This window comes from Phasianus colchicus, chromosome 5, assembly GCF_987193195.1.
Source record: "Phasianus colchicus chromosome 5, bPhaCol1.hap1.1, whole genome shotgun sequence".
Taxonomy (NCBI): Eukaryota; Metazoa; Chordata; class Aves; order Galliformes; family Phasianidae; genus Phasianus; species Phasianus colchicus.
In genome coordinates, this window is record NC_143440.1 from 26,849,576 (window position 1) to 26,870,804 (window position 21,229).

Sequence of the window (21,229 nt, forward strand, 5' to 3'; positions counted from 1 at the left end):
GTAATAAAAATAACTGAATACAGAGCTAGGAGCTGTGCCACTTGAAATAGTTTGTGGACACTGTATATTTTTCTTCTTAAAAAGCAGCAACAAATGTTTGAAACAGAAATCATACTACTCTTTATTATGTTGAAAAACAAACCCTATTATTGATTTTTCTCATGCCAGCACAAAAGAATTGTACCAGATTATAATGAAGGAACAAGTAATAACATCCAGTGCTGATCAACATGCTTAAGCTTTACTACTCCATCATTAACATTAAATGTTTATTCAAAGTAACTGCTATCACTTAAAAGTTTTTACATTATGTGCAGTTTGGAAACAGTAGATATTTTAACATAGTAATTTTAACAACATCTGAGATAATTTAAAGGTATTAATTTTAATAAATAAGCCTAGTTTGAAGGGTCATCTTCTGAGATCATTAGGCAGTCTCTGTCAGACTAACATCTTTGTTCCCTCTTTCTTTGCTTCTAGATGCTGCCTTTTCTTTTCTTTGTGCTTTGCATCTTTTAGACTGGTGTCTATTACCTTCATCTGAACAGCAAGAAGGTAAAACACTAGTGGGTTCCTTACATATAAGGACTTCAGTGTATAACAGAACTTTATTTTTTGCTTGTGAGAAATCATGGCATCAGTCTTCAGATCATGTGTAACAGACATTGTGTTACTCTTCTATTTTTTTGTTATTCTGGTGTTAATTGCACTAATCCACTGTACTGTGCTTTATGAACCTTTCTTTCTTAGGTTCCATTCCTTTTTTCTGGCTTTCGTTAACAAAAACACCTATTTTTTCTATAGATTAAATTATCTTAAAAATATGGGATTTGTTTTCATTGTTTTAGAAGATTTTTCACAAACTTTTGAAGATGGAATACTCCCAAAACTGAGGGAAGTAATCTCCCTCATTATGCTTCTCTAATATGCAGAGGGAATTCTACCCTTAGTCAGGAAACACTGGCAGAAGAGAAAAACAACATAAAATTACTTACTGATATGAAGATGTCCCTTTGTATGTTGAGGTGAAGTTATGCAATCATTTATTCTGAATCATATGTCTTTCAATTTATTTATTTTTTTAAGGTAGACTAATCGATATTAAATTAGGAAAGAGTATCAATATTTAAATTATTAGCTCAGTAGCGTTAGAAGAAATTTGAAATAGGTCTTGTCTGTGGCTAGTTGGTCTGCTTTTGTCTTCAACTTTAGTTAGTTGGCTTGCATGCTGTGTGCATCCTTGGTCACAGCTGCAGTTTTCAGTTGTACCTAAACTCATCTAAATTCACTCCACTGATCGGGATGCATGTAACTGTCGTAAATTTCACAAGCCAATACAGCCATAGTAAAATTTGCCGAATGAAATTATATTACAAGAAAGTTATTTTAGAATATTGTGAAAAAGATTCATTTGGTAAGATTGTAACTATCTCCTTGCTTAGTCAGTAAGAGAATTGATGAAACGTGATTTGGGAGTTAATTTACTCTCTTTGCATAAATCATGTGGTGCTAGCTCACTTGATTTTGTGAGGTAAGTCAGAAGCCAAATGGATTATACGATTTTCTACAGATGGCTATTTGGTGGTTGAGTCTGCTGAATGTTAAGCTGACACTCTCTCCAAAGCATAGAAACTGATTTTTTATAATCTAGCTGTCTGCCTCTCCATCAAGGACAGAGGTCTCAGCATGGTTTGTAGCAGAGAGATTTGTTTGTTCAGTTCCTCACTGTTCAGAAATCGCAGAATCACAGAATGGCCAGGGTTGGAAGGGACGTCAAGGATCATGAAACTCCAACCCCCCTGCCACATGCAGGGTCACCAACCTTCCCACCTAATGCTAGACCAGGCTGCCCAGGGCCCCATCCAATCTGGCCTTGAACACTTCTAGGGACAGGGCATCCACAACCTCTCTGGGCAGCCTGTTCCAGTACCTCACCACTCTCTCTGTAAAGAATTTCCCCCTAACATCCAACCTAAATCTCCCCTCCCTCAACTTAAAACCATTTCCCCTCATCCTGCTGTTATCTGCCCTTTCAAAGAGTTGATTCCCCTCCCCTCTGTAGGCTCCCTTTAGGTATTGAAATGCTGCAATGAGGTCACACCGCAGCCTTCTTTTCTCCAGGCTGAACAAGCCCAGCTCCCTCAGCCTGTCTTCATAGGGGAGGTGCTCCAGTCCCCTGATCATTTTTGTGGCCCTCCTCTGGACCCTCTCCAGCAGCTCCCTGTCTTTTTTGTACTGGGGGCTCCAGACCTGGATGCAGTATTCCAGACGGGGCCTCACAAGAGCAGAGTAGAGGGGAACAATCACCTCCCTGTCCCTGCTGGCCACCCCTCTTCTGATGGAGCCCGGGATACCATTTGCCTTCCGAGCCACAAGGGCACACTGCTGGCTCATGTTAAGTTTTTCATCTATCAAGACCTCCAGGTCCTTCTCCACAGGGCTGCTCTTAACGACCGCTCGTTCCAGTCTGTATGGATGCCTGGGATTCTTCCGGCCCAAGTGCAAAACTCTGCACTTTGCCGTGTTGAACCTCATCAGGTTCACCAGGCTACCTTTCTAGCCTCTCAAGGTACCTCTGAATGGCATCCCTTCCTTCAACCGTGTCGACCGCAAACTTGCTGAGGGTGCACTCGATTCCGTCATCGATGTCATTGATAAAGATGTTAAAGAGCACCGGTCCCAAGACAGACCCCTGGGGGACGCCACTCGTTACCGGCCTCCACCTGGACATGGAGCCATTGATGACCACCTTCTGTCTGCGGTCTTTCAACCAGTTTCTTACCCATCAAGTGGTCCACCTGTCAAATCCACATCCCTCCAGTTTGGAGATAAGGATGTGGTGGGGGACCATGTCAAAGGCCTTGCTCAAGTCCAGGTAAATGACATCGGTCGCCTTTCCCTTGTCCACCGATGCCGTCACTCCATCATAAAAGGCCACCAGATTGGTCAAGCATGACTTTCCTCTGGTGAAGCCGTGCTGGCTGTCACGGATCACACACCCTTTCCTCATGTGATCAAGCATGTCATCCAGGATGATCTGCTCCATGATCTTCCCAAGCACAGAGGTGAGACTTACTGGCCTTAGTTCCTGGGGTCCTCCTTACTTCCTTTCTTGTAAATGGGAGTGACGTGACCCTTCCTCCAGTCATCCGGGACCTCACCTGACAGCCACAACTTTTCAAATATGATGGAGAGCAGCTCGGCAACCACCTCAGCCAACTCTTTCAGAACCCTGGGATGCACGCCATCCGGCCCCATAGACTTGTACACATTCAGTCTCATGAGGTGGTCTCGGACCTCACAGTGGGGGGAGGGATTTACCACCCCAGTCCCCACCCAGAGAGGAACTGAAAGGTATTTCTGCTCTTGACCTCTTGACCTGAAATACAAGAAATCAGTATGATTTATTTCTAATTACCTGTAACTGTATTGTCTTACGGTAATGCACAACTTCCCTTTTCCAGTTTTGAGGCTTCCAGTTATTACTTCTTGTTTCAGCTTTAATCTAGGCTATAGTATGCTTGGAGCAGAAACCATATTCAATTTATTCTCTTGAGAATATGGAAATCAAGTTGTTTAATGACCATGATTAATTTAAAAATGACTTACGAAGTTGTTTCAGAATGTGTAGAATAGTCAGTTTACAATTATCAAGTATAGTGTCTATTCAGCTCTGGGAAGTGATCTTGCTTTTTTTCCTTAAAAAAAAGACAGAAATCAGTAATAGAATATACTATACAGGTGTTAAATTTGTTGCCTTTGCTAGTAGTTTATTCTCATAGTAATAATTAAATGACATGACTTTATTGGTATTTGAGCTGAAACATAAAAATACTGTCTTTCTTTCATCACTGGCTGATATGTTTTGATCTGCTGGTTCTTGAGACTTTTGTTCCTGGGCAGTTCTTTCCTATGATGTTATTTAATGTTCAAGTTTGGGAACATATCCACATATCTTAATCAACAAGAAGACTTTTTTACAGATGTCATTTACAGTTTGGAAGAAGTTCTCCAGTAGTGGATACTTTGATGAATTCATTGTCTCTGTCATATAGTTCTTTTATAAAACTTAAATTCAGTTACTTTTATATATATATATATATTTTTTTTAATTGTGAAACCTTAAAAAAATCTGATTAACTGAATAATGATATTGTGACTTCTTTCTTCATATGTGAGTAATTAAGTAATAAAATAATCTCATTTCTGTAAAACAAACAAAAAAAAAGCAGCTCACTATAAAAGTTCAAAGCACCAGAACATGTGTTCATGTTCAAAATATTTGTTTTCAGCATGTTCCAAAAATTATGTACTGAGGCTTACTCCATCTACTGGAGTCATAATAGAAGCTGACATATCTGCAGGATAAGAAGTAGTTGCATCTCTATAGCAGACAAAGTGTTACGTGTAAAGTTTGCTCCAGAACTGAAAGGTTATTTTTTACAAATATTTGCTAAGATTCCGTACCAGAGTTTTTAATCCTTGTATAGAATTCATCCTTGGTAACTGACTTATTATATTAGTTGTTTTTTTATTTTAGGAAGGAACAACCAAAATTGGAAGGAGCGATTCAGACCAAGATCAAGACATTGGTAAGAGAATCATATTATGAATTACTTTATCATATGTTCAGGTTGAAACAAGAGGCTTACATTTGTCCTTGTATAGCTAGCTTATGTTTCCATTTGTCAGTTCTCCTTGTAGAAGAAGGTAAGCAGAAAAGAATAATTATGTAAGTTGGCTAAGATCTTTCAGGGTTTTTGTTTGTTTGTTTGTTTTGTTACTGTCTGAAAAATCAAAAAGTCTGTGGAAGTGACGGAGGTCTCTTTAACAATTTCTTCATGCATGTTAAAGTTTATGTTAGAGTTTAGAAATATCTCTGTCCAACATCCAAGTCTTGATATATCCTCTCTTAAACTAGCAGCACAGGTGATCATGATATTCTGTCCTAGGAGAGTTGAAACGCATTTTGAATGTATTTTAGATAGAAAATGTAAATTACTCAAAATATTTCTTTTGTTTCATTTGCTTCTTATTTTTAACAGTAAGAATCTCAAGATAATAATGATACAGATCAAAACTTTGTACTGAAATAGGATGCTTTCTGGAACTCCAACTTCGTTTGTTTCAAAATTTTGTCTAATGGATTAGTAATATTATAGCCAATAAATGCTATAATAGCATTAAGAGGAATTTGCACACCAGCTTACAAATCAGAAAACAGCTTATGGTTTTCCAGAACAGGAAATATTTTGAAAGATAATTCTGTTTTCAATCCACCTTTTTTTTATGGTTTGGTATTGGGCTAACAATCAACAATGACAATTGGCTGTCCTTTTTCTGCAAGCGAGACAGTTCTTTGAGATATGAAGTATGCAGTCATAGGCTAAAACCATGTGGCACTCCAATCTTGAGGAAAATACAGGATACCGACCCCTTGAACAGATGAAATAAAATCAGGTATACATTCTAGTTTTGAAGGGGCGGTGGATTGAAAAGGACCATTGTATGATAGACAACAACTGTGGGATTGTGACATTACGACCACTTCAGGGAGCATACTGCACTGTGAATGGATGTGAAGTCACTGAATCATGCCGTCTGTCACAAGGTAAGGCTTGCTTTTTCTGTGAATTGTTCATTATGAACAGCCTACTTCAGGAGTTTAGAGACAAGCATTTACCTAGCTTGTGCTGATCTAAGAAATCCATCTTTCAGTCTACTGCTGTCTAGCACTGCAAGGCTTGATGGCTAGAGCTTCCAGACTGGGGCAAGTAAATGGACTACCTACAGGAAGTAAAATAAAGACACAGGTGACAATACTAAGACAACTTTTGGCAGCAGTAGTTTGTAGCCTTCAGAGAAGAAAAGACCTGTAGTCAGAGTCAGTGTTGTGGAAAATAGTGGAGGCTGGCTTCAAGCCAGCAGACCACTGATGATTAGATAATATGGTTGAAATGACCTTCAGTTTATTCATAGTGTGTTTGGGTAAAGGATACCAGCCATTGAGGCTATGATGAATAAGTTTAGCTGACATGTATTGGGCTACCATGTTTTAGGGTTGTGTTTAAAAAAAATAAAAAAATTTTAAAAATCCAGTTACTGGGAACTTGGATTGTATAAAAACAACTTTCTGATAATGCATTTCTTTGTTTTTTGGTATTAAGTCATGCTGGTATTTAGTATGGGAATGGGGAACTTAATGCTACTTAATGCTTATTGGATTTGCAGAGGACCCTATGATTAGTTTGGATGCCATCACTACAGAATGGTAACTGCCATTCCTTGGTGGCAAATTTAAAATAGTTCTCTGTTCCTTAGATGTCAGAAAGTTGTTGGTCAGAATATATTTTTTTCTTTTTTTCTTTTAACAAAATATTTTACAGTACTTTAAATATGCAATAGTCTTTACACAGCAGTCTAAAAGCCTGAATATTCAGGGCACCGTACGTTGTATTATGTCTGTTGGTTTCTAATTCATTTTTGTTTACAGGGGCCCTTGTTGTCCTGGGCAAGTCTCATAAATTTAGATTCAATCATCCTGCAGAAGCTGCTGTTTTAAGGCAAAGAAGATCGGTAAGTTCTTGCGATCTGCATTTTTCTTTTCTAATTCTCCACTGATTTCCTGATTCTTATTGATTTTCCTTTTTATTTTCTATCTAAAAAGGGTGCCTGAGAAAGGTAATAATTCTTAACATCATCAAGTTTGCTGACTTCATTTCCTGCACCTAATGGCCTATGGTGACATAATCTTTGTTAGAGGACACTATTTCTTCACTCAGATGCACTTATCAAATGAAGATGCAGATCCCTTGATAATGTAGCGTTTCCTATTTCTAGTCATAACTACAGTGGGATTGAATCCTAAAGGCAGAAGACTGCTGTGAAGAGGCCAATTTAGAGTCTTTCCATTTTTGATAATTCTCTGAATTACTCCATATATGCTGTCTTTTCACCACCCTTAATAAGATGTACTAACAGAAATAGAAAATTTTCAGGATTAAGTGCTTGAGTGTTGTTAGGCCAGAAGACTTTTAATTGCTACATACACTGGAAATAGATAAAATATTTATTGTTACAGTAATCACGAGAACTAACTGCTGCAGGATACTATTTATTCAGTTATTTAAATATCTCCCTCTTCCTCTAAAGAAAGAAAAAGAAAATTTTCTGATTTAAGACATAATCATAGGAATGATACTGGCAATTAACTTCCTTTTAAAACAGTATTTTACATACTGACATTTTGTACTCTCTACTGTCCTTCTGTACTCCCTTCTGTGGCTGAGATAAAAGGCTTAACTTCAATTTGCCTTCATCCTTTATTTCTTGCTTAATACAACATGAACTGCATTAAAGTAGAGTTGCAAGAATGGGTGTCCTCAGTAACCAATTCTTAACAACTTTACAGATTACTGAAGACTAAGCAGAACTGTAAGTGTGATTGTAAGCTCACTTGGGAGATATTATTATGCATATCCTGCATATTATACAGCATGGCATGCACCACTTAGCAGCAACAGTATGACTGATATGTTGGAACTTCCTGGATTGTTGTGATATTTTTTTTTCCTCTCTGTTCTTATATGCTTAGATTAATGATGTCCCGCCTATTTTGAGCTGTGGAGCTTTGGACTGGCTCAACTTAGATGGAAGTCACACTCATTCTCCTCATTATATCCTTTCTTCTCTTCAAAAGTAAGTTTAAAAATATGAAACAAAGCTATTTCTCCTTTGATACAACTTCAGAAACAAGGACTTTGTTCAGGTATAACTGAGATGTATATAGAGTAAGTCCAATCATGTTTTCAGCTGATCAGAACCAAATAAAACTGTCCAGGAAAATGCATTAGCTAAATTACCAATTAAAAAATGCTAGGATATTCAGCCAGTAAACTTCAAGAATTATTTATTGATACACAATAAGTATTAATGTGCAATCAAGAAAATGCTTTGATTGAGCCTGTCAGGCAGTCTTAATTCAGTTCACTTGCACATGTGTATTATGTTTTTTTTTGTTGTTGTTTATAAGCTAATCTATAATTTTTGCAATATTCTTCAGTTCTCAGAAAGGACTTTCTTAATGTGAATCAGGATCTATCCAATGTGATTATCAGTTCACTTTTCCTGCTAATTTGTTTTGAAAATAAGATTTTGATTATAAATTCCCTGTAGCTCAAGTAATATCAATCCCTTCATCTCAGAGGGCAATTGAGAGTTTTTGGGTTTTTTTAAACTAAGCTGAAAATACGGCATAGGCTGCTACCAAAGTGTTGAAGAGCTGCTCACATCCACAACATCTAGTGTATCCTTTTCTTGAGAGAGGCTATTGCTGTGATAAAGACAGTGGTTAATATATTCAGGTGTATCAGGGAAATGAATTAAGATACCTCCTGTGTTTTGGTGTGTAATATTGTTAAGAATATAGGAGAACTAAATGTAATTGGGTTCTTTTTTCTTTTTTAATTTCTCTCAGCCTGGCACATTCAATTGACCTGTCAAAGGCAAGAAACAGCCATCTTCTCGTTCATATCTGTTGATAGTTCTGCTTCTTACTAGTGTGTTTTTGTGTGGTTACATACTGGGAATCTTATCTTTTTCTGGGGAAGTATCTCATCTTGTTTTTATGAGCATAAAATGTTTTCCCTGTTTTGAACATCTCTTCATCCTTCTATTCAAGTGGCTTGCTTTCCACCTTGGGTAGTGTGTTTATATGTGCTCTCTTTAACTTACCTAATCTCTGCACTTATTTTTTTTAATTTGCTGCAGTGGTATTTTCTGTACAAAATGGTATTTGATATTTATTTCTTTATTTAGTTAAATTTTAGAAAACCATGTAAGAATAATAGCTTTTCTAATTATCTCAGAAATAGGTACCACGTCAATCATCAGCATTGGAGCTTTTGTTATAGAACTAGCTCCTAGATACACATACAGAAGTCTGAAAGTCTTGTAAACAGCTTAGCAAAGCATTGCACTTATTTTGCCCTTTTTAACCTGACAAAACTAAAGAATATTTCTGATTGTTTTTTTCAGACTGTGTTCAAGTAACAGCTTCTTTTGTGTTGATCAGATTTTTAACTGTTTGGACAGAGCTGTGCATATTATATAATATAACTTTACCTGAGACTTATCCCAAGTGTTTTAAATGATTACTTCACTAAAAATATTACTGTATTGCCTTCTTGAATGTCCATCTATTAGAGAATTAAGCTGTAGACTATGTCTAAATTAATTTTCTTTCACTTGACATAATCCAATGATTATTTTTTTCCTTTGAGTAATTATTTTGGCAAAGGCAAGCTGAATTGATGCACTTGGTCTTCCCTTAAAATAACCAAAATAACTTGGACAAGTAGTTGTGCTCATGGAGGGAGTTATGATTAAGAAACATGTCCTAGGATCTGTAATAAGAGAATAAAGTGAGATAAAAAGTCATTCAAAATGTCTAGCCTTTGCAAAGTCAATGTCAAGTAGTAAAAATGTGAGGTATTTTATAAACACTAATAAAGCACTCAATGAACTACACAGTGTGCTTATTTACTGAAGCAGTAAAAAAAAAAGATCCACCTAGCCCAGTGTCTTGTCTCAGTCAGGGAGGTACTTAGAGGAATTATAAAAGAATGGGGTAAGCTATATGTGTATTTCACAGAAACACACACACTCTTAATAGTTCACATATGCTTTCCCAGCTGCTACCAGTCTGCATCTTAGAATATTCTTATACTCAAAATTATAACATCATCTCTGTGTTTAAAAGTATTCAGTGAAGTTTTCTTGCCTTCTCTTTGAACATCTTTGTAATTTCTTACTTTTATTTTTACAGTAAAAAATGTACAAACTGTAAAGAAAAAAAGCATTCTCTAGAAATAAGGTAAGATGCATGTAAATCGTGCTGAATATTTTGGACCCTCTAGCTTTGCCTTTCTCTTATTCTACACTGATTTCCTCCAGAAGAAGCAAACTAGGCTCTGAGCTTTAATTTGACTTTATCACGTTGAAACAAGAATCTTTACTTGCAGCTGAATTATAAGCATGTAGCCCGTATTTTAAAACCACAACTACAGTGGGATTTACAATAAATTTGATGTCAGTAGTAGGTACTGTAAATACTCATTATATATCAATTTCTTTAGGCTAATTGAGTTCTCTGCTGGTGAGAAGAAAATGGCTTTATGGGAGAGTCCAAACAAGAAGTCCTAGCATAGAACATGGTCAATTTATACAAAGCAGGATGACAATTATGCACAAAGATCTTTCTGAAATTGTTGGGCTTCTGTGCATTTAGAAATCTTTCATCAGCAACTTGATGGTATTTTGGTTTCTTCTGGAGTTTTTATTTCAGGATATATGGACATAGATTTTATTATAATCATTACTTAAAATCTCATCTCCTGTGCAGCCAGTAATATTACAATATTTTGCTCATCTGCTTTCATTGGATTGAATTACCAATTCAAGCTCTAAATGTATATTAAAATATTTTCAAAAACAATAGAGAACAAATTTTTACTGCTAAGCCCAAATAGTTAAACTTTAAGCATGAAACTTTCCTTGAAAAATGATAGAATTTGCTGTATTTGTTACTTGTCTGCTTGCTCAGGTACCCTACTCATAAGAGCCCCTGCACTTCACATTTTTGATGCTCGCTGTCAGCAAGCAAACACATGGAAAGTTTGTAGCTGACAACAATGATTATATGACAGCATCACCACATACTAGTAGATAATGAAGTTGGAAAATGTCTTCTCCTGAAAATGCAAGACAAAAACAAAACATAAGAATGTGGAAAAAGTTTCTAAACAGGACAGGAAAGAGTATCTCTAAATAATGCATTTGATACTGGGGAACACAACAGAATTTTCATGCTACTGTGGTACACTTAAAATGTCCTCTTGTTACTTGTAAAAATAATCTCAGTGTTCTTACTAACACTTGAGAATTTCCAAGTGCCCTACAAATACAAGTTAAAGAAGTCTTTTGCAACCCTTACTCAAATATTTCACAAAAAAATTTACTGTCAGTTACAGCAGCTCCACAACTTGCAGCAAAGTAGTGGTTTAGCAGGGGCACTGATTCTATATATAATGGAAATCATAAAGGGAAAATCTGTGATAGAATGTAGTTACAGCTGAATTGGAATTTAGCAATGCAGCAGTGACCTTTAATAAAGTGTGTCTGTGTGTTGTGCCTGTGACTTCTTGCCAAAGACAGGTCTGTTTTAGAAGCATATTTAAAGGACTGCCTTAACTAGATCATTACCTTTCTGTTGAATAAGTGAAGCAAAAAGAAGTTTCTTTGTGAGAGAGCTAAAAAATGAAACAAAACAAACCTGTAAGCAACACCTGCTAACTGAAAATCTGAGAGATATTTTCTCTGGTGGTGACTTTCCTTAAAGGGGGTTTCTTTGTGCATGTTTCTAAATGTTGCTTATTTCCTAAGGTTTCTGCCTGCTGGCAGTTGTTACCGATTTCTCATTTCCATCTCCTGCCCCTCACCCCTCAACTTTTGCTTTGAATTGTGTGAGCAGCATTGCTTCAGAGCTCCTTCATCATTCTTCCCTTTGCTTTAGGGAGGAGGAGAGAAAGGTCTGAGCCACAGTGATAGGCAGAAGCAAATGCACACAGACTTTGTCAGTCCTATGCTGTGTGATGCTTGCTGCTGTGTGATGCTGAGACCCTGCGGGAAGGGCCCTGGGTTGGACACGTGTAGAGGGAGGAGGAGAGGACAGAGCAAGGGGGAATGTGTATCAGAGGATAGGCTGTAAACCCTGACTTGTGATTGCTCGCAGTGCTGGGATTTGCAAATGTGCAGAATGCCTTGCCAACATCTTTTTTGTCTGCTTTATTATTAACTCTTCTTTCCCTGGAAAAAAACCATTAGTAAAAGAAAAAAAGACTTGAACATCAGGCAGACAGAGAAGGATGGATGTGCTAACCTGACTGATGACTTGACTGATTTCTTTAGGAAAATGGCAAATCTCAGCTTTTAGCAAGTATTACTCGCTTTTTTTTTCTCTCTTTTTTTTTTTTTTTTTCCCCCACTTGAGTTTCTCTAGCTGAGCCTTAGGATTTTGTTGCAGAAAGCATTCTGCCTCAGCACAGAGCTATCGCTGCCATAGTTACTGAAAGCTGCATTATGCTGTAGGAGCCGCCAGCCTCTGCAACAGCAGTGGAAGTGTTTGGGGAAGAGGGGAGGAGAATTGCAGAATAGGATCCCGGAGTGCTGACGACAAAACAGGCTGGAAAAAATGTGGATTTACAGTTGGTTCATTTAGCATGCGTCATGCAAACTTTGTGGAGAGAAAAATGAGACGGAAAAGCAATCCGGCAATATGGGTATAATATGAAGATTTTCATAGTAATTTGTTATCCTGATTGTTGTCTTTCCTGTTGTAATTTTAATTCCTGTTTTTAAAGGCTTACTTGGAGGGAGGGGTAACTGTTGACACTTCTTGATGCATTTGGTATACCTGGAAATCTGCATGTTTTTGTGAAATATTATGCAGTGTTGCGTTTATTTTTAATGCTGAATGCCAAGTCCTGTGAAATGGGGATTTTGTTACCTTTGTCTTGATATCAGCAAAAATGAAACTGTTTGTCTTATGTTTATCCTGGGGTTGTATAGCGAGAGCTAAACTGGAGGAAGGTTGCTGTGGGAAGGAAGGAATGTATCTGTGCTTGATTCCTGTTTCATAGGATTCCTGTATTTCAAGTCTACATTTAATGTATATATTATATATATTATATTTATATAGTTATATAGTATATATTAGTTAAGGATTTTAAAGATTAATAGATTTTTATCTATTTAGGAATGTTATATTCTTATGTTAATTTAATTGGTATTCGTCGTTATTTTAGCCACTCAAACACCTGATACAAAAGCTCTTTTTAAAATTGTGCACTGGGTGATTTAGCCCCTAAGTGGGCGTGAATCTGTTATTTTCTTTTGGGGCTCCTGTCATGTCATTTTTGAGTTTAATTTATGGTATGATTTCTATAAGCTGGCAAGGATGTGTTGACATGACATAGCGTATTCAGCAGCAGAAAGGGAGCATTCTCAATTCGTGGTTTTGGTATCAGCACTTCCTGAGATTGATCTGTATCTCCAGCCCAAACCAGACAGTCATTTTGCTCTCGTGGTCAGTATCTCACAAGCAGAAGAAAAGCATTCCCTCTTCTGCCATAATACCTGTGTTATGTAAGTGGCTGTGCATGAATTTTCATCATCTTCTCTTGCTTGAGAAAGCTATTTTTAAAACACAACTTTGTAAAAAGCTTTGATGTTCAATCTCCTGTATTCGGAGCTGTCCTCACTACCCTGACTGGCTTTTGTTTTGTATTGTTAAAAATTAGGAGATAGGAGATGAGGCAAAACGGCACTGAAATAGCAGCAGAACTGCAATTTATGTATGTACCCTCAGCAGTGGTGAGACAGTCAACCTGCCTTTTATTACAGAAACTTTCACCATACGTACAGAATTGTATCCATCAGCAACCTCACCAAAAGAAGGCAGCAATAGTACCGTGATGGTTGCTGTGATGTTCCTTTTCCTAGATTTAAAGCAAAGTATGGCTATGCCTGTGTACTCTTTGTCCTTATGGGGTGTAGTCATAGTGTGGAGCTGTAAGCAGTGATGTTCGTTTGGCCTGCATTGTGTTCTGCTTTATGTGCATACACATGTGCCTGTTGGAAGAGATCTTACAGTTTCATGTTAGATCAGCAAAAAGCTATTAACATCTCCATGAGGGAATATGCTAGTGCTGCTGAGAACAGCAAACTCCACACTTCTGTGTCCACTGTTTGCACTGCTTATTCTCCAGCTCATTGTAATATATGACTGGGAGTTGGTTTCAGCATTGTTGGAAAGTATGAGCCTGTTACCCTCTCCCCGATGTAAACAGATGTTACTTAACTACCTCTGCAAACATTTTTTGAAATCTTAGAACATAACGTATTTTTCTAAAAGAAATTGTATCTAGTTTTAGTAAGTAGATGCAGAACAGGAATTCTGTCTACTCCACTAATAAGTTTGCCATAAGTTATTCTATTTCCTCAGTCAGAATACAGAATACTGTTGATAATATTAAGCAAATAGAGTTAATCTCTTCTAATACTGAGCTTTCTGATGTTTGATATGGTTAATGGATCCTCCTTGCTCCTCTTGGATGAATGTACTTTGTTTCTTTTGCGTGTGTCTCAAACCAAGTGACTTTTGCAAGGTCATGCACATGTAGTCTCAGATATTCCAGATGTGTTACCATCATAGAAATCAGAGCTTATATATGTCAGCAACAGACTGAAGTCTGTTCCACCGTAAGTATTTTGCAGAGACTTTACATTTACAATTGCTGTTAACGTTTATTACTTTAATGCATTTGCAAGAGAGGCTTCAGCTGACATAAAAGCTCTCTTGAGCTAAGAAGTGCGTAAGTAGTCCTTGCCCTGAAGACCTTGCGATGTAAGTGCATGAAAGCACAGAGGTGATATAACTGCTCCAAAATCATTGAGATTGCCTATCTCAGAGCAGTAGCAGCATAACAACCTCCAGATTATATTGCTGCTCCATTACATTTCCCTTGGAAAATATGTAATGTAACCTGGAAGCCTCATTTGTGGAAAACATTCCCTCAAAGTTACAATTAAAACCATTGGAGCTCTTCTGAAATGAGACCCTTTGGATTTTATTTCATACTCAAAAAATGATTCTTCCTTAGTTAACCAGCCTACCTTTAACCTCTGAGTTTGTCCCCCAGTAGCTGATGTCGCTACAAACAACTGAAAAGCTTGGGTATGAAATGGCCGTAAGAGCCTTTCAGTGCAGCAATGAAGTGTCTATTTAAACCTACTTCAGGTGAATAAGAAACCAGGGAATCCAGTCCTATTTCCTGGAATTCAATCACCATTTATTAAATAGAAATAAGTACACATCACAGATTGTTGAAATCTTAGCAGTCAAGTCAAATACAAATCGGTCTTAAAGATCCCTATTTTCATTTGTTTCTGAAAGTTTCAAATAGACTCAAAAAAAATAGAAAATGGAAAGGACGAAACTTTTAGTCAAATTGCTTGCACCATGTAAGGTAACTGAAAAGAATATGCTCCTCTTCTGTTATTCTCATCAGCATTACATTTACATGAACATAAAAAACAAACTGAATTCTGTTTTTCTCAGGTGAATGAAAGAGGGTCAGTAATATTTTCAGTTACTGAGAATCTTAAGTCGTTTATGTAGTCAGGTTTTCCTGCTGCTTCCTGGGAAAGTGAAAATGGATGTTCAGTCTAGAGGGACTCCATGAGATGTGTAGACTTCAGCTGCTTAATTGCTACATCTGCTTTATCTGCTAATCTGGTACATAAAGTTGTTGCTATAGAAATAGCTGCTTCAAACACGTGCCTGTGGTTGTAGATAGAGATTACAAATCCTGATGTAGCGAAGGTCAGAGGCTCGTTGATCTTGGATTGATAATGATTTTACAAACAACATGACATTTGGAAACAGGCCACTTGGAGGGACTGCTTGGAGTTGTTTACAGGATAGTAACTTTTCTGATCACCGTTCGACTCCAGATGTAGATGCAGCAACCTGTAGTAGTTGCATACAAGAGAGAGTTGGGTGACTGAGTTCTTTCCTTGGTGCTGCTGGAGACCTTCAATGTAATCTCAGCAATTCCTGTATTTCTTTCCAGATTTAAGATTTTTGATCTGTAAGGAAAAAAAAATGCTTTTCATTTCTATTTTGGTTTATTTTTTTAAGTACTTGGGTGAAAAACATCCTATATTGTGATCATTAACCTATAAAACATAAACACCACTCTCCCATCCCCTGTTTCCCTTTGGAAGCAAAATGACAAGTGACATGTTTTTTTAAATTATTTCTATTGTTTTCTTTCTGGTGATGGAATCTTCGGTTTCACTATAACAGTTTTCATGGTGAAAGCTGGCATTTCTGATACTTCCAGGACTGTGGCCTGCTGTGATGTGCATATATTCTCTACCATCATGAGTTCTTTGTGTAATGCACCCTTAATGAACAAAGCAATATCCTGAACGTTGTCTTTCTTTAGTAAGTTTTCTTTCTTTAGTAAGTAAGATGACATGTTGCATTACAAATGTTTGGTATTTTTTTCTTGTTTAAATTAATTGTCAACATTTTGAACTGCAGAGACATAGATGCCGTGCATGAGGAGTACAAGAAGAAACTGAAAGAGCAAGAAGCTTTCCACAGAAAACAAATCCAACAGCAGCAGCTCTATGTTGAGGATTTAAAGCAGCAGATCCTCAAAGGACAGGTCAAAGCAGAGAGAGAACTGGAAAATGACCAAGCCCTCATCAACCAGCAGATCCTAGAAAGTAAGTACCTGCCTCTCTCTCTCACTTTTCTTCCATAATTCCATTCTTTCATCCTCTTCATGTTTTTGTCCTAGTTAGGCTTTGTATTGTGGCGAAAGTTTTTGTTGTTATTGTAATTTTGTTGTGTTGTTGTTGCTATTGTTTTTTTGCAGCACAGTACTAATTTTCTCCTATAATTATCTCTCCTTTGAGAACAGTTATCAAGCTTTGATTAACTTTGCAGAGCACCAGCAGCACTGTTTAATTACTTCTACAGGTCTTGACTGGGGTAGGCTCACTGCTCCTCCTGTGGCACTGAGCCTTTCATCTCCCCAATTACTCCCCATCCTGCTTTTCTCTAGTTTTGCTCTGGTTAAATCTGCAGTACAATTCTCCCTTGCAGCAATATAGACAGATTCTGCTGTTGTATTTTCTACTTTTCTTTCAATATTTCTGTGCTTCATAGAATGGCTTGGGTTGAAAGGGACCTTAAACATCACCTCATTTCAACCCCCTGCCATGGGCAGTTTGCCATCCACCAACTATATCAGGCTGCCAGGGCCCCATTCAACCTGGCCTTGAATGCCTCAAGGATGGGGCACCCACAGCTGTCTGGGCAACTTGTTCTAGTGCCTCACCACCCTGAGTAAAAAAAATTTGCTCCTAGGTAAAATATCGATGATGTTGGTTTGACACAAACTTCAGCTCTAAACTAACTATACCACAAAAAGCTTGAAACATTTTGAAATCCCAGAGCATCTGAAGATAAGGGATCTTTCAAAAGCTCAGTGAACAGGCAGCTCTCTAGCTTCCAAGAATCACTTTGAATTCGGATTTTGTTTATACTGTTGTGGTTTTTTTTGTTCATCTCAGTGGGAGCCTAATTCACTCTGCAAACCTCTGTCAGCCTCTTTTTCTCAGTTTTTCATTTTCCTGTGTCTTTCGGTTTGTTCTGTGGCCTCTCATTAGTTACTGTCAGCTAGGGAAAAACCTGATTAACCTATGAAGATGTGTTGTGATACATGTTTATGGGAGATTTGACAGAAGAGAAACTAATTCTTAGGTATATGAACAGCCTAATTGGGATTAGAAAAGGTACTAAGATGATTCTTGTCCAATCACTGGCATGAATACTGTTTGCAATGTTGAGAATAGTTCTGATGTTCACAATTGCAGAGGATACTACAAATTTAGAGGTATATTATAATCACTCTAATAAACTTACATGGGATAGCATAGTATAATAAATGATCCTGAGAGCTCAGTCTGTTTGCCTTGATCACAATAAAGCTGGAAGTGATTTCATCCAAGTCTATAAGAACAAGGCATTGGTAGTATGAAATAAAAATGTAGGAAGAAATTCTGTGGTAGAAACGGAAATGAGACAAATTAAGATTAAAACTAAGATGCAAGTTTTATTTACCCGAAAGATAATTGATAAATGATATTGCATTTTCCATTGCTGATTTTATTTTTTTTTAACAAAACTGTATTTAAAAAAAAAAAAAGAGGCATGCTTTGGTTCAAACAGGAGTTATTTCTAGCAAGTTCTCATGGTGTTATTGAAGAGTGCTGAAGACTAGATCAGTGATCAGATTCTGAATAGTAAACAGCTATGGCAAAAGGTGGAGCCACAGCATATTTGGAGACGTGTCTGTTAGCATCAGTGGCTTCTGGCCCTGAGTGATGCTGCTTTGCATGAAGACATATTTAGCAAGACTTGTCCTTGTGCGGTTGAACAGCCTCTTAAAGATTTTGTTGGCAGATTTGGGTACATTTTAAATCTTAAGATGTTTTTGAGCATTGAAATAGGGTAGATAGAGTGTTCTTCTAGTTGTCTTCTAATGAATGGTCTGGTCCAAGTTTCTTGATAAGAAGAGTATGTCTATTGCAAAGGCACCATTTCCATTTCACAAAGCCTGCTACTGGTTCCTGGAATAATTTCCAAATGTTTAGAGGCTTCCCAGAGCCAAACTTATACAGTTTACCATCTTTACATTATGCCAAATGCAAGGAAGAAATTAAAAGGAAAACTGTGGAAATGGGGAGTATCAGAAGGAGACCTGGTGTGTGTAGGCAGTACAGAGCTTCTCCAAAACATTCTTCTTAAAACAGGACAAGTTCTCTGCTCCTGTCTGGTTCCACTGTTCAGCTGTGCTCATATGAAGCTTAGCCAGATAAGCAGTTTTTGCAGCCAAATATAATTCTTTGCTTGGCAGCCCACCAGAGTGGTTTGCTTTTGCCTTATTTGCACCCTCTTTTTCTCAGCTTCTGACAGAGGCAAGTTTGTGAGTAGACATTAATTAGTGTCTTAGAACTTTCAGGTCTATTACAAAGGACACACTCATCTGCCAAATATTCTGCTTGCTAGAAACATGCTGAAGAGGGCAGATCTGGGAATAAAGAGTTGAGAAAACTCTTCTATATGTGAAGGTTAAGATGTTATCAAGAAGTAATAACAACAAGAACTAAAATGCTTTCATTTTATCCATAGGGTAAACATACTTATCTAGAAAGTATCACTACCCCTGTGTGTATAGCTGTGGACATAAACTGGAGACTCCCTCAGGTGGGAATCACTAATGAAGAATGTTTAATGAGATGTGTAGTTACCAAACAACTGATGCTGGCAATGCTTATCCACTAAAGATGGTTATATTTCTTCCATTAGGGAAGCATCCACAGTCCCCAAATCCTTTCACACAGTTCAGCTGTCATGCACAGGGCTCATGACCATGTCAAACTCTTATTTCCTAACTCCATTAATAAGTGACTAAAGGTAGTTCCTCAGTGAGGGACTGCAACTAAGCAGATTGAAGCTAAGCCCAGCCAAAATAGTGTTGCTAGGAAGATTAAAGTGCTTTGAAAAGCATCTGTCCGTCGAGAAATGCTCCATGTATGAAGGAACTTTGAGTGTGGTTTTTATATTGTTTTTTCAGCTAATGATCTATTTTTTTCCTCTGTGCAGCTGAATATGTATATTTTCATAACAGCATAAATGTGAACAAAGTTTTTAATAGAGCAGGTCCTCTTCTTTCTCCTCCACTGCTTCTCTATTGACTGCAAAGACCAGATTCTCCAAATATTTAGAGAAGATTAAGAATGTAAACAGATGTAATATACTCTTATCAAATAAGGCTAATCAACTGGTTTGTTAGAAAAGAATATTCAGCATTTGTGAAATATGGGGAACGTTCATAAAAAGGGAGAATCCAATTCTCTTTGGGAGTAGACTCCTGATTTTATGAGAAAATATGCATTGATGGGTGATGTGAGTTTGTATGTGTTCATCCTGACAACTAATGGTTGTGTTGATTTCACTTGTATCCTTGATATGAGTGTTTTTGAATAATGTCAAGCGTGTTACATGCTAACGTGCTGATATTCAAGGTACATGGATTCCCACCAGGCATTTATGAAGTGTTCTGGAGCCGTAATCACGACAGGTAGAAATTTTTATGGTTGTTGCTTCACCTCAGCCCAGGTACCACACAATGTTTGTGTCGCTTGAGAAATTTCCATCTGGTGGGTTTAGAGAGGCTGGCAGAACTGCCCAGCAGGCAGCCACTTGGAAGCTTTCTAGTAGCCTTTTCTCCAACCCACTTAGTAGGTTGCATGCCCATCCGTGTGCCTGGTGGCTGGCAGCAGGCCCCAGATATGATGCACATCATGACTGCAGTGCAGGGAGATCGAGCTTTCAAGTTTACTGAACATGCCACCAGTTTCTTCTGTGCTGAACACAAAGTCCCTCAGCATGAGTTTAATTTCCTTCATTTTCAGCATGTATAGAGAAATGAGAGGAAATAGCAGGTGGATTTTTTTTTTTGGTCCATTCAAGTTAATTTTAAAGGAAAGGACATGAGCAAAAATGTGTATAAAGCAGTGTTTGTCTTACAGCAGCTGTAAAACACTCCAACTTTTTGATGAGGAGTCAGTTACATTTTAATATTACATTTTCTTCACTAAACAGCAGGAATTTATTTACCAAAGCCTCATTAATATGTGCGTTAAATTTTATTTTCTTCATTAACATAGAGGTTAAAGACTTTGCTCTATCTGCATAGGAATTCTGTTTTTAAATAGGTTCTCAGGCTAATTAAATTAATGAACAATGTTTTTTCTACGATTTTTACTTTCTTTCAATCATTGTTTACAGACCAACAGTGGCTTATAAATGAGAGTAACCGACTAGCTGCCCTTCAGCAACAGCAGAGGGAATTTGCGGTTCAAACAGAATCTACGTTGTACGCAGAGGCTGAGGTGCAGAGTAGCCTTGGTCTGGAGATCTCCCCTTCACTGCTACAGCAGAACAAGAAGAGACTGGTGCAGCTGGAGCTCTTGCGAAGGTGCTCCTTAAAAAAGGCAGAAAGAAACATAAGACGTAAAAAGGTCAAATTCCAGCTGGAAAGGATAGTCAAGAAGCAGAAATTATTGGAAGCTAAGCAAAACCTAGAGCAGCTGGAAGCTAACTGCTGGCTCAGTGAAGTTCATGTGAAACAATCCCACATCCCAAATGAAAATATTGCAGGACAGGCCTCTGTGGATCACCATTTACAGAAGAGGAGGAGGTCATTGGGTTCGAGTTACTCACTGCACAGTCAGCATTCATTCTGTAACATCCATCTGCCCCAGGTACCCAGGTGAGTAAGCATCTACCAATTCCTCTGAACTGTCAAATATTATTTAAATTCATGGTATTTTCACTGGCTACCTATAATCCAGAATGCCTTTTAGCTTACTGAAACAGTCCTTAAAACTTGTGATATCACTTAGTGTATTGCACGTCATACTGGAGCTGTTTGCTGCTTTCCTTGGATTTATACAGTGCATTCCCTACTTAGGTCTCTGACGTGGTCTTGCTGTTTATTTCTTTCCTCCATCAATCCTTTCTGCA

The 21,229-nt window shown here is 37.6% G+C and overlaps 1 protein-coding gene across 3 annotated transcripts in view; it reads left to right on the plus strand.

Moving 5' to 3' along the window:
* STARD9 (StAR related lipid transfer domain containing 9) overlaps positions 1-21,229 on the plus strand; it is a 101,151-nt gene that overhangs the window by 60,797 nt on the left and 19,125 nt on the right. For all 3 annotated transcript variants that reach the window (XM_090141022.1, XM_090141021.1, XM_090141023.1), the window contains 7 exons: positions 4,541-4,592; positions 5,474-5,611; positions 6,494-6,576; positions 7,595-7,698; positions 9,827-9,874; positions 16,169-16,356; positions 20,492-20,975. In XM_090141022.1, coding sequence (XP_089997148.1) covers positions 4,541-4,592; positions 5,474-5,611; positions 6,494-6,576; positions 7,595-7,698; positions 9,827-9,874; positions 16,169-16,356; positions 20,492-20,975 — 1,097 coding nt within the window. The remainder of the gene's footprint in view (positions 1-4,540; positions 4,593-5,473; positions 5,612-6,493; positions 6,577-7,594; positions 7,699-9,826; positions 9,875-16,168; positions 16,357-20,491; positions 20,976-21,229) is intronic.